Consider the following 14,043-nt stretch of genomic DNA (forward strand, 5'->3'; position numbering starts at 1 on the left):
GGGCTGGGCAGTGAAGATTCACCTGGTTTCCCTGAGAAGCTGCTCTGCTTCCCCCCAGATCCATTTCTGCTCAAAGAAAATGTTCACTTTGCTTTTCTGTTCTCTTTTTTTAAAAAACCAAACCCATATGTTATGGAAATGGTGCAGATTCTTGTCTGACTACGTGTATATTTTGGAAAAATCCATATGTAGTTTGAGCCTTACTCCCAGAGAATGTGAGAATGCAGCATTACTGTAATGTCTCTTCCCTCTGCCATGGTAGGTGATAGTTTTGTTAAATTAGGTTATATTTGAGCTTTCTCCAGTGTCCCACCTCAGTTAGCTCCAAAGTCACCTGGATAAACTACACAACTGGACAACAGATGAGATGCCCAAACCCAAAGGTTTTCATAAAACAAAAGTGTAAAGGAAGAAGTGAGTGGATGAGAAAAACCAGGAAACGTGGAGAGTGGCAGTTATAAAAAAAATAATTACAATCTAGACATTTGCTCAAGTTAAACACTGCTGATTGAACACACCTCCAGATGGCAGAAAAGCATGTTTGGCATGGAACAATTCCATATGTACATAAGTATGGAAAGGGAGCTGCTGAAAGGAAGGTACTTCAGACACTGTGAAAGCAAAATCACCCCCGAGGCCTGGGCTGTGACGTGAGGCCAGAGAGCAAAGCTAAACCTCAGCCTGTAAAAACAATAAACTGAAGAAACCTGAAGGCAGAGAGCACGTGGCTCTCATTCCTTCCACTCAAAGGAAAAGGGAGATCCAGCAGAATGGAATGGGGCTGTAAATTGGTTTCTGCTCATTAGCAGCAGCCCCAGGTTCACAGGAGAACACAAACCACAGTTTGATTTCAGGTCTGTCACCAATATTCAATGACAAGAAGACAATGCTGTCTTTGCTGCTGAAATGCAGGCCCCTTGCTGAACAGAGCCAGCAGGTTGTTCTTTTCTCCTTTAAGTCTAAACCCACACAGTTTGAACCCTGCAGCCAAACCTCTGAGCAACTGCACAAGTTCCTCAAGTGCTGAGCAAGGTGTGTGTGAAACAACAGAGCTGTTCCTGCCATCAGCTGTGCCTCTCCACAGTGCAGAGAGCTCAGTTCCAAGGTGTTCCTCACCCACAGGAACACAGAACACTCTGGAAATAGTGCTAGATTAGCCCCCATGGCCTTGCCCACACTAGAAACTCCTGGGATTTCTCTGGTTGCTGCAGGATCTGGGAGCAGCCCCACTCAGGCAGCACCTTCCCTACGTAAGTGACCTCAGCAAAATGGAAAGAGGACCCCATTCCAGCAGGAAAACAAACCACAAACGTTGTGCTTTTCTGGAGACACACTTATACAACCCCCAAAGGCATTAAGCAATTGGATTCTGGAATGCAGACACAGTTGCAGCTCTCTTGGAGGGTTATAAATATCCCAAGGTCGTGGCTTTTCTTGCAACAGCTCTCCCCACACACACAGTCTGATGTGACACTGGAATACTCCTGGAGTGCAGGAAGTGCTGAACTATGAACAGCAGCAGGAACAGCACCAGTTGGGATCTTGTTTGATCACCAGGAGTTTGATAACTCCACCATAACACCCTCAAAGCTGTAAAATCTGCACTTACAGACATGTAGGAGCGAGTGCCAACGAAGGAGTTTGCCATGGAATCTATCAGCTGTCCACTGACACCAAAGTCACAGAGCTTGATTTCACCTCGAGAGTTTACCAAAATGTTAGAGGGTTTAACATCTGGAAAAAAACAAACAAACAAACAAACAAATGGATGATTTATATTCACAAGAGATAAAATGGGAATTTGACAATAAAAGCGACAGGAGAGGAGAGAATTCTGTATCTCCCCTTGTTTCCCTCCTATGACACAATTCTGTCCCTTCTCTGGGAATGAGCAGAGGAGAGATTTGGTTCCCTCCCAGACTCTCTAACTACAGATAAACAAAAATATTTGAATTTATGCAAAAGTTATTAGTTTTTTGATTTCACCCCGTTTTCTGGTTTTTACATATTAGGTCTGGGCACGTAAAACCTCTTTGCAGATAAATTATCTCCTCTGAGATAAATAAGTGTATGACAGCATAACTCCTCTTGAAGGATGCTCTTTTGCCTAGAAATGATCAATAAAGAGGCCCCACATATTTAATTTACAAAGGTCAATGAACTACAGCAGCCACACTATCATCCCTTCACATCTATAGCAAAACACTCCCTGGAGTGTGTTCTGGCTTTGGGTTTTTTGGGGTGGTGATGGTTGGTTGTTTGCTGTTTTGTTTGGTTTTCGGGGGTTTTTGGCATGTTTGGTTTTGGAGTTTTTTTTAAAGCTCTGAAAAATAATTATCCTATCACTGAAAACGTGTATTTAAAACACTTTCAGGTTTTCCTGCCACAACCCCCCCCCCCATGACTTCGAATTCATCACTTTTTTTCCTAAATGGAAATTTGATAAGGGTCACTGGTAGCCAAGCAACTAATAACAGCTCTTTGTGAATGCCAAGGTACAGGGAACAAGTGTTTAGTGTTTCTTTCATAGCTGCAAGATGGTTTTTTTAAATGTATCTCACTGCTTAGCTGGTCATTACCAACCCATTATCAAAATAAGCAACCAACAGAACACAGTGGCAAAGCAGTGCTACTGAAAAAAAAAGGAATTATAGATTAGTTTTGAAGAAAGAGAATCATAATTTCCCTTCTGAGCAGATCCAGAAATCCATAGTGTGCAGCACGTTTTTATTTGCTTTTCCAAGTGGTTTTCAGTTCAGTGACTGACCTTCCTTTGTGGTGTCAGTGGGATGGAAACAGGACTCCTCCTCACTGGGGAAGATCTCCATGCAGGAGGTTCTGCCCCACTGACCAAGATCCACAGGGATTGGAAATGAGGATAAAACTCTGTTTCAGCTGTTTCTCCCCCCAGTCCCCTTTTAAGGAGCAACAGGAAGTTTGGGTAGTTGGAACTTTTGGAAAGTGTGGCTCCATTTTCTGGTCCCTGATGTTCCTTTCCCAGGGAACTGAAGCTGTCCAGGCACAGGGATGTGTCCTGGGATGATTTCCTCAGTTGCAGGACAGGCAGCAAGTCCAGGAGCTTCACCTACCAGTTAAAATTCCAGCAGGAGGGAAAAACAAGGAAAGAAAAAGAACAGACACAAACACAAAGCCCAAGCAGATGGTGCAGGGAAGGAGGCAGCAGAGCTTAGACATTCCCAGCTGCACAGGAATCTGCACCTAAAGCTCTCTGCAAAAACAAGGTGGAAAATGTTTACAAAATACTCTGGAAGCACAGCAGAGCCTGGACAAATCCCAGATTTGGGCTGCTCCTCAGTGCACATCTACGGGTTCTGCTGAGAACAAAAGGGTGAATCCTCCCTTTAATCTCCAGAGTTCATTAATACTTCATAATTAAATGACAAAAAAAGATCATTAACACTCCTCTGCCAGCGACCCAAACAACACTCTGGTTTTAAGTGTCTTTAGGTGGTTTGGAATCCACCTGGGATGTGGTGACACCACTTTTACCCTCAGTGTTCCTCCAGGTGCTAAAGCCAGGCTGCCCCTCTCACAACAGCACAGCAAAGTGTCTCCTCCCTGCATCTCTGCACAAAGCTTCACTTCCCTGGAGTATTTCCACCCTCCCCAGGCAGTGGGATCAGAGTGATGTTTGGGAGGCTGCTGCCTTCCCACCCCTCTAAATGTAGCACCTCTGCTATTTTAATTCCAAGGAGCCTCTGAGCACTTGAGCAGTTTCTCTGGAAACCAGAGATTTGTATTGCCAGGAGAATGGGAATGCCAAGGCATCCTGCAGAATCCGTGCTGGCACTTGGGAGAAAAATGACAACAGGAGCACAAAGTGTGTTATGTAAGTATTTAAGTTTTAAGGAAAATTAAAGAAATTTCATGTATCATCCTAGACTAGCCAGGGAGAGAATTCTAGAGAATTCTAGAGAATTCCTCCACCAGTCCAGAGGGAGGGATACCTGGCACTGAAAAGGGAGGTAGTTGATACAAAGAAACTTCCAGAATGTCTTGAGATCCCTCTTGGAAGAGGTTTGTACCCTCTGCTCTCCCCCACGGGCACAAACCCAGCTCTGAAAGGTGGCCCTGGACATTGTCACACCCCCTGGCAAGAATTCCCTGTGCACCAGTCACTGAGCAGTGAGACACTGAGGACACACACCAGCCATGGGAACTGCAGCACATTACTGGGATCTTCCAAGGACTTTCCACATCCCAAGGCAGGATCCCATGGGAATACTGTGAACTGACCCCCTGGAACAGAGCCCTGACACCTCCCTGCTGGGTGGCACCTCCTACCCCGGGGTTCAGAAACCTCACAAAGCAGTTTCTGTGCAAGAAGAGAATTCCCAGAGAGGATTTCACTCCAGCCAGGACCACAAATGTCCTCATTTAACAGAACAGGAGATGATATGAAAATATCCAGCACAGTCACTCTCCTTGCCCCTTCCCTCCCTGGGCCTTTGTGTCCCACCAGTTTGGCTTTCTGAGGGTTTGTGAGTTCTATCAAGCCTGTTCACAGCCCAGAACACAAAGCAGGGCACTCCAGATGAACTAACACTCTACAAAAGGACTATACTTTCCATTCCTGCTTCAGTAAGCCCCAATAACTCCTTCCTTGAGCTGCCTGCCATCACGACTGAACCCTTCTCCTCCCAGTCACTCCAGGGCACACCTGTGGTGGAAGCAGTTTAAGCTCAATATTACAAACTGGCTGATGTTGCCACACAACAAAACATAATAACAGGATGAATTCCTCCCTGAAAACGAGCTCTCCCAAGCCCTGCTCTCTTCAGATTTAAGAACAGATTGTTTGGCCCTCTGTTCTCATGTTCCACGGGGATGTCTCTTGGTTTTTCAGCCACCCACTCTCCCCACAGCACAAACCCAACCAGATCTTACTACACTGAGCCCACCAAATCACACATTTTTCCCCAGGGGTGGAGGAGTGAGAACAAACAGCCCCTGTGAGATGATGTTCACACCCTGTCAGTGCAGTGCTGTGGCAAAGCCAGAGAAAGCAAAGCACAGCAACCTGCAATTATTAGAGCTGGGTCACCAAAATAATGCTGACACAGAGCAGGAGCAAAGTGCTTTGGCCAGCACTAATTTTTTATTTTTTTTTTCAGCTGGGATTCAAGGAAGAGGCAGTTTGGAAAAGTGGAACTGCCAGAAAAAGCTTCACCTGCACCACAACTTGTATGTGGGGGGCTCCAAGCACTGCAGGAAGGGCAGCCTGGAGCACAGACACACTGGGGGACAGATCAGAGGCAGGAAACTGAGCTGGAAAAATAAAAATCACCACGTGTACATGGAATTTTACACTGCAGGGCACACTCAACCCAGTCACTTTGGAAGAAATGTAGAAGAGGAACTTCTGCTGGTCCATGAACCTGAAGTGTAACCTCTGATGGAGCAAAGACTGAGAGGTGAAGCTGCACTTCCACAAGGTCAGGAGGGCTTCAGTTTGGATTTATCAGATTTAGAGACTGTAAAACTGGTTAGAAATAAATAAATAATAATTGCTGCCTCTGCTGAGCAAGAACAACCAATCAACACAGTGACAAAGCACTGCTGTGGCTGAGGTGAGAACCACAAGGCACAGCAGGAACTCTGCCAGGATTCCCTAAAATAACATGATCTCTTCCCCAGGAGTCTCCCTCGTGCTCTGAACAGACAAATGACTTTACAACTACCACCAGAAATCTTTCCAGAGTCCACCTCCAGCCCCCTTGCTCCAGACCAGAGCTATATTGGATTGTCTGGGGGTTTTTTAAACCAGGAATGTGCAATGAACACGGTGTAAGGTGATCCCACAACAGCTTGTACGAGGCAGGAGTGCTAATTACACCTTTGGGGCTGGGCAACAAATGTAAACTCCGACACATTAATGTCTGCTGAAGATATTTTTATGCTCTGAGGATCCATCTCAGATGGTCCAAACCTCCCCCAGCAGCTGGTGGGTCTGCACATACGAGCACAAACATGGACTGCTCCATCTCCAGCCTTCCACTGACACCCACAGCACCAGTAATGCTTTTATTACCTTCCCAAGTGTCATTTTTCTTTAATGGAACATCCAGTAGATTAATAAAAGAGCTGGATTTTAATAAAGGGCATCTATAAGCAGAAAATAATCAAATATATCAATTTTTAAGTAACTAAAGACCCGGGAGAAGCAACAGTCCCCTTTTACAGAGCTTCACCACACTTTTAAAATGGTTTAAAAGTACAAAAAAGATGCAATTCTGCAGGACAGATGTCTCTAAACAGCCTGTGAGTGTAAGACAGCTGGGGGAAATAGGGACTTCCTTTGAAAAGTTTTAATGGCAATCAGGAATGTTGAACAGTCAGATGAATTTTAGGTCAGAGGTTTTAACTGCAAGCAGTTTCAAACACAGACAGAAATTCTGTGTGCACATATAACACAGGAACAGAGGTTTAAGCCCAGATTATGAACCCAGAGAAAGTGCAGTAAGACAGATGCTGAAGATACACAACAGTCATGGTAAGAGATTTGGATTTAAAACTAAAAGGTTGCCTTACACTACCCAAGAAAAACTCTCTGAACCAAAGTCATTTTGAACTATAAAGAACAAACACAAAAATGCAATTTATCTTGAATAAAAACATACATTCAAGAAAAGTTACCACATCAACTTTTATCTCACCTCTGTGCATTATTTTATGCTTTTCTCTCAGATATGTGAGTCCTTTTATTACCTAAAGGCAAATAAAATAAAAGAATTTAATTTAGGAAGCAGAAGAGCTGATTGCATGATTTTCCCTAGAAGAATTCCAATTGAATGCAGCTTCACAGAAATCCCAAAATGTAATCACTGCAAATCAACACTGAGTTTTAATTTGTGCCTCCAGCCCAGACTAGAAAAACAGTCAACCAACCCCTTCCTGGAAGTTTTAGACACAGAGCTTGTTGCAGAACAGACATGAAAAGGTAACATGCCAAATTTTTTCAGGAAGTGTTAACTCAGTTCTTACCGAATTTTTGAATTTTTTGGATCAGCTGATCCAAAAGCAGAGAATCAAAGCAAACCCAAGGGAATCATTCCCAAAGCAAACCCCACGTTCATCTTCCCAATGCCCTGAGCTACCAAACAACGACATGGACAAAGATGTTTCTTAAAAGAAATCTGGGAATATTGCCCTCTCCCTCATCCTGAAGAGGTGCCCTCGTGGCTGTGGCCCTGGGAACAAAGCCCCCATCCAGCCTTTGGGATGGTTGGACACACTCACCGCGATGCTGACTTTGCCCAGGATCTGCTCTGGAATTCTCCCAGCCTTCTTCAGTACTTGATCCAAGGAGCCACCATCCTAAGAACAAATATTTGACTGGTCAAGCTTCAATTAAATTACTCTCAAACACCTCAAACAGGACCACAGACCCAAACCTAGACATGTTCAGAAAGAGAAGCTCTTCACGTTTGATTTAACGCCGTCACGGTTCACATCTGACCCCAATAAATCACTCCCCGGGAGCAATGAGCCACTTTTATGTTTATTTTAAACAAACATTTGGTCACTAACAACATCCCCTCAAATAAACACTGCACACAATGCTCTTCCACGGAGCATTTCCGTGGTTTGGATCTCTGTGCACAGACAGCTCCGAGCGAGCAGGAATTCTATAGATTCCTGTAACTCTCCCCTCCAAAAGAGAAGATTCTATGGATTCTGATTAATGGGGATGAAAACTCATGACACTGGAAAAGACAGAGCTCTCTTCCTGAAAATCAGAGGATGCTACACCTCTTAGTTCTGCATGTGCAGGGTGACTCTGGCAACGTGGTTTGGCACTGAAAGAACCAAAACTGGAATAAATGGGTTTAAAGTTCCATAGTAAGTGATGGCCTTGTTTATTGGATTAAATAAACTGACTGCACACACACACACATCCCCACAGAGCAAAGGCAAATATATCCCACTGTTGCCAAGAGCTTTGCAGAAGGAAAACTGGAAAAAAAAAAGCTATTTATTTTTAGCAACTGATTCAACAATAGGCTCGTGCAGAAGGTCCAGACTCTCCTGAGCAGAGGAGGCACAACCAAAGAAGAAATCAGAAGGTTATTTTTCAAATTTAAAACGACATCCTCTTGTCTGGATCAGCACTGGATAACTCCCAGTATTCAGGATAAAAACCCAGCTGGGGAAAGCAATTGCCTTTTGCCTTTTCCCATCCTTTGGAGTTCTCACCACCATTTAAGCATGTAAAGCAAAAAAAGTGGAATGTGAAGTTTTATTATTAGAGGACTAAAAGCAAAAAAACTCTTATGAGGAGGGAAGTATATAAATACTTATTTGATCATGTATTTTTGTAAAAAAACACACCCACACACTCCACACTCGATTAAAAATACACCAGCAGAAAAAAACATCTATATAAAAGTCTTGCAAAAGCAGCCTGAATTTCTGGACAGCTGTCTCTGCTGAGACACTGGTGTATTAACAAGGATTTTGTACAGAAAAAAAAACCACCTTTTTCCCCCTCCCTGAGGACCAGACAAGGCTGAACACAATTGAACCTTCAGTGTCTTTGAGGAGCAGCCTCCACTCCTCTTGCCTGTTAAATCCTTGCTGCTCAGCAAAGTCAGGCATTGATCTGGAATTCAGGCACCTAAAAATATCAAACACTCAAGTTCCATGCCTTTTCCACCTCCAACTTTTTGTTCCCATCCCTACTTCTGTTTTGTAACCCATGGCTAAAAATACGATTTCTGAGTGGTAACGGCTGAGAGAGACCCGTGCAAAAATAAGACAATGGAGATGTTCATCCCAAAAACTTCCACCCAATGATCTGCATTAAGCTTAATGGCTTAATTAAGACTACAGTTCAAATAATCAAAATTTAAATAAATTCAGAACTCGGTGATCAGTTGTCCTATGTGTAAAATCACGTGTCCAGTCTGACTTAGATCCAGCCCTGAACCACCAGGTTTCACGCTGCCTTCTTGTAAACTGAAATACATTTACTGTCAGATATATGATATTCCCTGTCAGATACATTATTCCCTGTTAATTAAATGAATTAAATAAATTGATTTCTTTAGGCCTTTTATTTCTCCCTCTAATCACACCCCACCACCATCTCTCTCCTTGTTCGCTTTGACCGACGGCGGACGTGCACGTCCGTGACACTTCAGCTATTTCAGCCAGTTTTAACATCTATTTTCCTGCTTTTCAGCACTCTCCACAATTTTGAGAGCCCTGACTCTTCCCAGTTCCCAGCAGGGATCTGTGTTTTGGGGGATGCACACCTTCCCTTGGCTCTCACACGCCTCAGAACGGGATCGTGAGCGCTCGTTCCTAAGCAACCATCGATTCCTTCTAAAAATTCTGAGAGGCCACAGAAGCACTAAAACAATCACATGTACTTGCCACCAAAAAGATACAGCTCCCCTCCAAAGAAACAGGTTGGGTTTTTTTTTTCAAGGGGGAAAAAGAAAAAATCAAAAGGTCTGCAGATGTGTTGTGTTTCACAGGGTTAAAAAGCTCCGCAGAGCAAGGGAGGCAACAGATCTGGCTGCCCTTTAATTACAGAGAATTTACTTTTCATGTTTGGCTCCATATGGCTGGAGAAAGGCAAACAGATGTCGAGAAGAATGTGTACTTTGTATTAAAATGAAGTACGGTTAAAAATATTTTTTGGCGTTAAAAAAGTTGTGTAAGATCCTTCTGGGCTTGTTCGCCGTCCTCTGTGTTTGCATTTTCTGTGGAATTTAAAAAAAAAAAGGACAAAATACGGATTTATCTTAGTAAGAAAAAAACTAGAAGCTATCTGGTCCCTTCTGCACAAAAAACAATGTGAATCCAAATCAGAACAAGTGTTTAAGTAGCAGAATTGGGTAAATATTTTGAAATAAAACAAAACAGGAGGACCAGGGATAGAGGAGAAGTCATTGGGAGGCTACACTTGTACAGCTTCAACATCCAGAGAAGAGCAGGGACTGGAGATGGGGATAAAACAAATCCTGGCAATATGGATTCATCTAAATAAGAAAAAACTAGAAGTTATCTGGTCCATTCTGCACAAAAAAACAACCTGAATCCAAATCAGAACAAGTGCTTAAGTAGGAGAATTGGGTAAATATTTTGAAATATAGAAAAACATGGATAAAGGAGAAGCCTTGGGAGGCTACACTTGTACAAGCTTCTGTAGATGAGCAGGGACTGGAGATGGGGATAAAACAAATCCTAACAATATGGATTCATCTAAATAAGAAAAAACTAGAAGCTATCTGGCCCGTTCTGCACAAAAAACCAACCTGAATCCAAATCAGAGCAAGTGCTTAAGTAGGAGAATTGGGTAAATATTTTGAAATACAGAAAAAAACATGGATAAAGGGAGGCTACACTTGTACAGCTTCGACTTCTGCAGAGGAGCAGGGACTGGAGAAGGGGGTAAAACAAATCCCAGGCTCAGCCTTGCAGAACAAACCCAAACCCCAGAATTCACTCTTTATTGGAGTAGAAAGGTCCCTCTCAAGCACTGTCCCCTCAGCTGTGACACCCGGGGTTTTACACTAATGGGCTGCTAATTACCCAGCTCAGACACATTTCTGAGGGAACCACTGACAGATAAGTACAAAAAGTGCCAATGTAAGGTCCCATCCAACCTTTTATCCCCCTGCACCGATGACCTTCAATGAACTCACCATGTGCTCCATGCAGATGGAGATCTCCCCATCGCTGTAGAAGGCCCCATAAAAGCCCACGATGTAGGGGGAGTTGCACTCGTGCAGGACCTGCAGCTCCCGGATGATCTGGTTCCTGATGGCAGGTTTGATTTCCAGGTGGATCAACTGGGAAACAACCCACTCCTGGTTATTATTGGCACAGGGGCCAAGTGCCCTCCCCGAGGAACAGGTTTTCAATAGCTCTGAGCCTGGGAAGGTTGGATTTCATGCCCTCCAGAGGCCCCTTCCAACTGGGATTACTCTACAATTTAACTGTAAAATCACCCCATCCTTGTTTTTTTACCCACCACAACAAAGTCAGAGCACCAGCACCTACAAAAATGCAGGAATTCCACCTTCTTTTCGAAACTACAGCCCGCCACAACAAAGTTGGAACACCAGCACCCACGAAAAGGCAGGACTTTCACCTTCTTTTCACAAAATACCTCTCCATCAGAAACTTTTGTGTTCCAGCACATTTCCCTAAGGAAAGGTGTCAAAGATGCACGGACTCAGAAGCAGCTGAAAAATGTCTTTACAGGTGTTTGCAAAGCATTAGTGGAAGGGATGGGCTGAACCCCCAGTTAAAAACCTCCTCAACACTTCATTCCACCAGACTGTTCATCTCACCCAATACAAGAAGTGTGTTTCTTTTATGAAAGATTAAGAGCCATTACAAAAATAAAATTTTAGTTGATGTATCAAAGAGAACTGCAATTCAGCAACCAGCTCCATCAAATATGAATGAATTCAGGTAAAATTTCCTGTTAAACCCACAGCAGGTGGGGGGAAAAAAAAAAAATCAATTAAATCGATTTAGATCAAGAAAACCTCAGTGACTTGTATATTTTGTAATTCTCACACCTCAGAATTGGGCTTTTTTTCTTTGCTTCTCTTCAAAGTGTGTCCTGAGGATGGTTTATTCTCTAAGTCAGCAGTGTATCCCTCTTAAAAATAAACATTTGAAATCTTTAACTTCTCTTAAAAAAAAAAAAAAAAAAAAAAAAGGAAGTTCTCAGTGCAGCATAACAATGGGACCTGGGATGAGGGTGACCTGGGCTTTATCCTTTGCACTGCATTTTGCTCCCAGAGATCCTGAGAGGAAGCGAAAGCTCCTCACGTCAACAGAATGAGAATTAAAACATCCAGCTATTTCAGCCACAAGACAAAAATTTAAAATCTCAGCTCTCCTACGAAGCAGGTCCCAACTGCTCCAGGTTGGAAAGCACGGGGCTGAAGCACTGAAAAATATCCCACCCCAAGGACAGAACTCTGCTCCCCATGATGGAACTACACAACAGGAGATGGCACTGAACTCCAGTGCATTCCCTCATTCCCATTTTTTTGAGTTCTCTTTTACTCCAGCATCATCCAGAGCCCATTTCTGGTGTGTGCCCGTGAAGGAAGCTCTTAAGACAGGTGACAGCTTTGCCATTCCTCTAAATGCAGAATATTGTCACTTTTCCCTAATTTATAACTTCCAGTAACTTCTTTTAGGCCTTCTACTCCAGGGAAGAGAAAAGAGAGGGGAGAAGAGAGGGGGGAGAGGGGGGAGGGGGGGGAGAGGGGGGAGAGGGACAAATGCCCACCCTTTCATGACTAACACATGGGACACTATTCCTGAAAAACTGGGAAATTTAGGTAAGATAAGGAAGTGCAACCTTTCCTACTTTTGGAAGCACATCAAATTCTCTGAAAGGAGGCATTAAATAGTCATTTCTGTGTGTCAACACCCCTTACTTCTCCAACTAAAGCTCCTGTATCTCAGAGCCTCCTTAACAAACACCGTCCCCACGCCGCTGGTTTTGAGGCCCTCACCTTCCTTGCCATGATGAGCCCAGAGGGCTTGTGGGACACTTTGAAGACCACACCACCATTCCCTGCTCCCAGCTCACTGATCTTCTCGAAGTCATCATCCTTCAGCTCCCCCACCTTCTGTTTCTGGGTCAGGAAGGCTTCGAGGCGCTTGCGCTGCTGCTCATCCAGCTCCAGCTCCTCCAGCTTCTTCTGAAGGGCTTCCAAATTCGTCCTGCACCACAGAGAAAGGACAGCAGGATTATTAAACTGAGCTTACCCAGCAGTGCTGGAGGAAGAGCAACGGAGCACTGAGGTCAGATATTAAATCCACCAGATTTTTGCACCTCAATATCTTATTTAGGACCATGAGACGTCCTGATTTAAACAAACAGTGTTTTATTTCAGATAAAGCAATGACAAATACGTGATATCCAGTTTCCCCATCCCTGGGGTTCTGTCCAAATCCACGTGGAGTTTTCACTCCCTCCAGAACTGCCTTAATGACTCTGCATTTCTGAGCTGAGCTCCTGAATCCCTGCACAGCACTCCGGGCTATTTTTAGCTGTGTGTTCTCAAGGTTGTGTTGTAATTTCCTACAGGGTTTGGTAAATGTTTTATCTACTGATTTTCACGTAACTACAGAACTAATAATTCATTCAGAAGCTTCTTATTTAGTAAAAAAGTCATCAAGCACAGCCAAACACAGACTCATTAAAAACACAGTCACTAAAAACATGGAAGTCTTTTGCCCAAAGGTTTTTAAGCTTATTTTTCCTTCTGTTTAAGGGCACATCTGCTGGAAACCCAGTTTTAACATCATTAAGTAATACAAAACAGAAGTACAAAACTTTTAACAGCAGTTAAATTTGGGACTACAAACACAAGTTCAGTTTTCCAGGAAGATTTTAATAAGTTCAGTTCCTATGGAAACACTTCACTCCAATATGACAGCTTCAAACTTCCTGCTTCCAACTGCAATGATACCTTGTTGCAAGAGTAAATATTTAACAGCAAATACCTGTTTTGTTTTGCCAAATTTAATGCAACATTCCCAGGGAATACAGTGTTGCTAGGATGAAAAACTTGAGGGAAAGAATCCACTTCTTCGGAGCCTAAACTACTTCCCATTAAAAAGTTAAACTAAATTTCAGCAGTTATCAAGAAAACTATTTCTATTTATAATTTTATAAGTATAAATTATGATTTTATAATTTTAATGTTAACTTCAAACCATGTTGTACAAAGGGACACCCAGGGAGGTGCTGGTCAGGTTGATTCTCCATGAACAATGATAAATAAACTCCAGACTCCACTGAAAGACAGAATAATAGCAGGCTTTATACCTTTATAATCATACAAGAATTATCCTAGAAATCCATGATGAGAAATCCCCCTGTGGAGATAAGCAGGGCTCACAGAAACATCCAAGTTAGTCTGACTTACAGACTCTGTTTCAAAGATCAAGCACTAAGAAAGAGACACATTTTTGAAACCAAAAAAAAAAAATGCAAACCTGAAAGATCAATCACTGGGTTATTTTTGCCCCTCA

General features: G+C 43.2%; 1 protein-coding gene across 1 annotated transcript in view; it reads right to left on the reverse strand.

The window, feature by feature from the left end:
* Nucleotides 1–14,043, reverse strand: part of MAP2K1 (mitogen-activated protein kinase kinase 1) — a 31,973-nt gene that overhangs the window by 5,108 nt on the left and 12,822 nt on the right. The window contains exons 2-6 of the mRNA XM_018069683.2: nucleotides 12,516–12,726; nucleotides 10,677–10,823; nucleotides 7,261–7,338; nucleotides 6,678–6,729; nucleotides 1,610–1,734 (exon numbers count right to left, since the gene is read on the reverse strand). Of these exons, the coding sequence (XP_017925172.2) occupies nucleotides 1,610–1,734; nucleotides 6,678–6,729; nucleotides 7,261–7,338; nucleotides 10,677–10,823; nucleotides 12,516–12,726 (613 nt within the window). The remainder of the gene's footprint in view (nucleotides 1–1,609; nucleotides 1,735–6,677; nucleotides 6,730–7,260; nucleotides 7,339–10,676; nucleotides 10,824–12,515; nucleotides 12,727–14,043) is intronic.

Source organism: Manacus vitellinus, unplaced genomic scaffold (genome assembly GCF_001715985.3).
Source record: "Manacus vitellinus isolate BGI_N305 unplaced genomic scaffold, ASM171598v3 scaffold_16_pilon, whole genome shotgun sequence".
Taxonomy (NCBI): domain Eukaryota; kingdom Metazoa; phylum Chordata; class Aves; order Passeriformes; family Pipridae; genus Manacus; species Manacus vitellinus.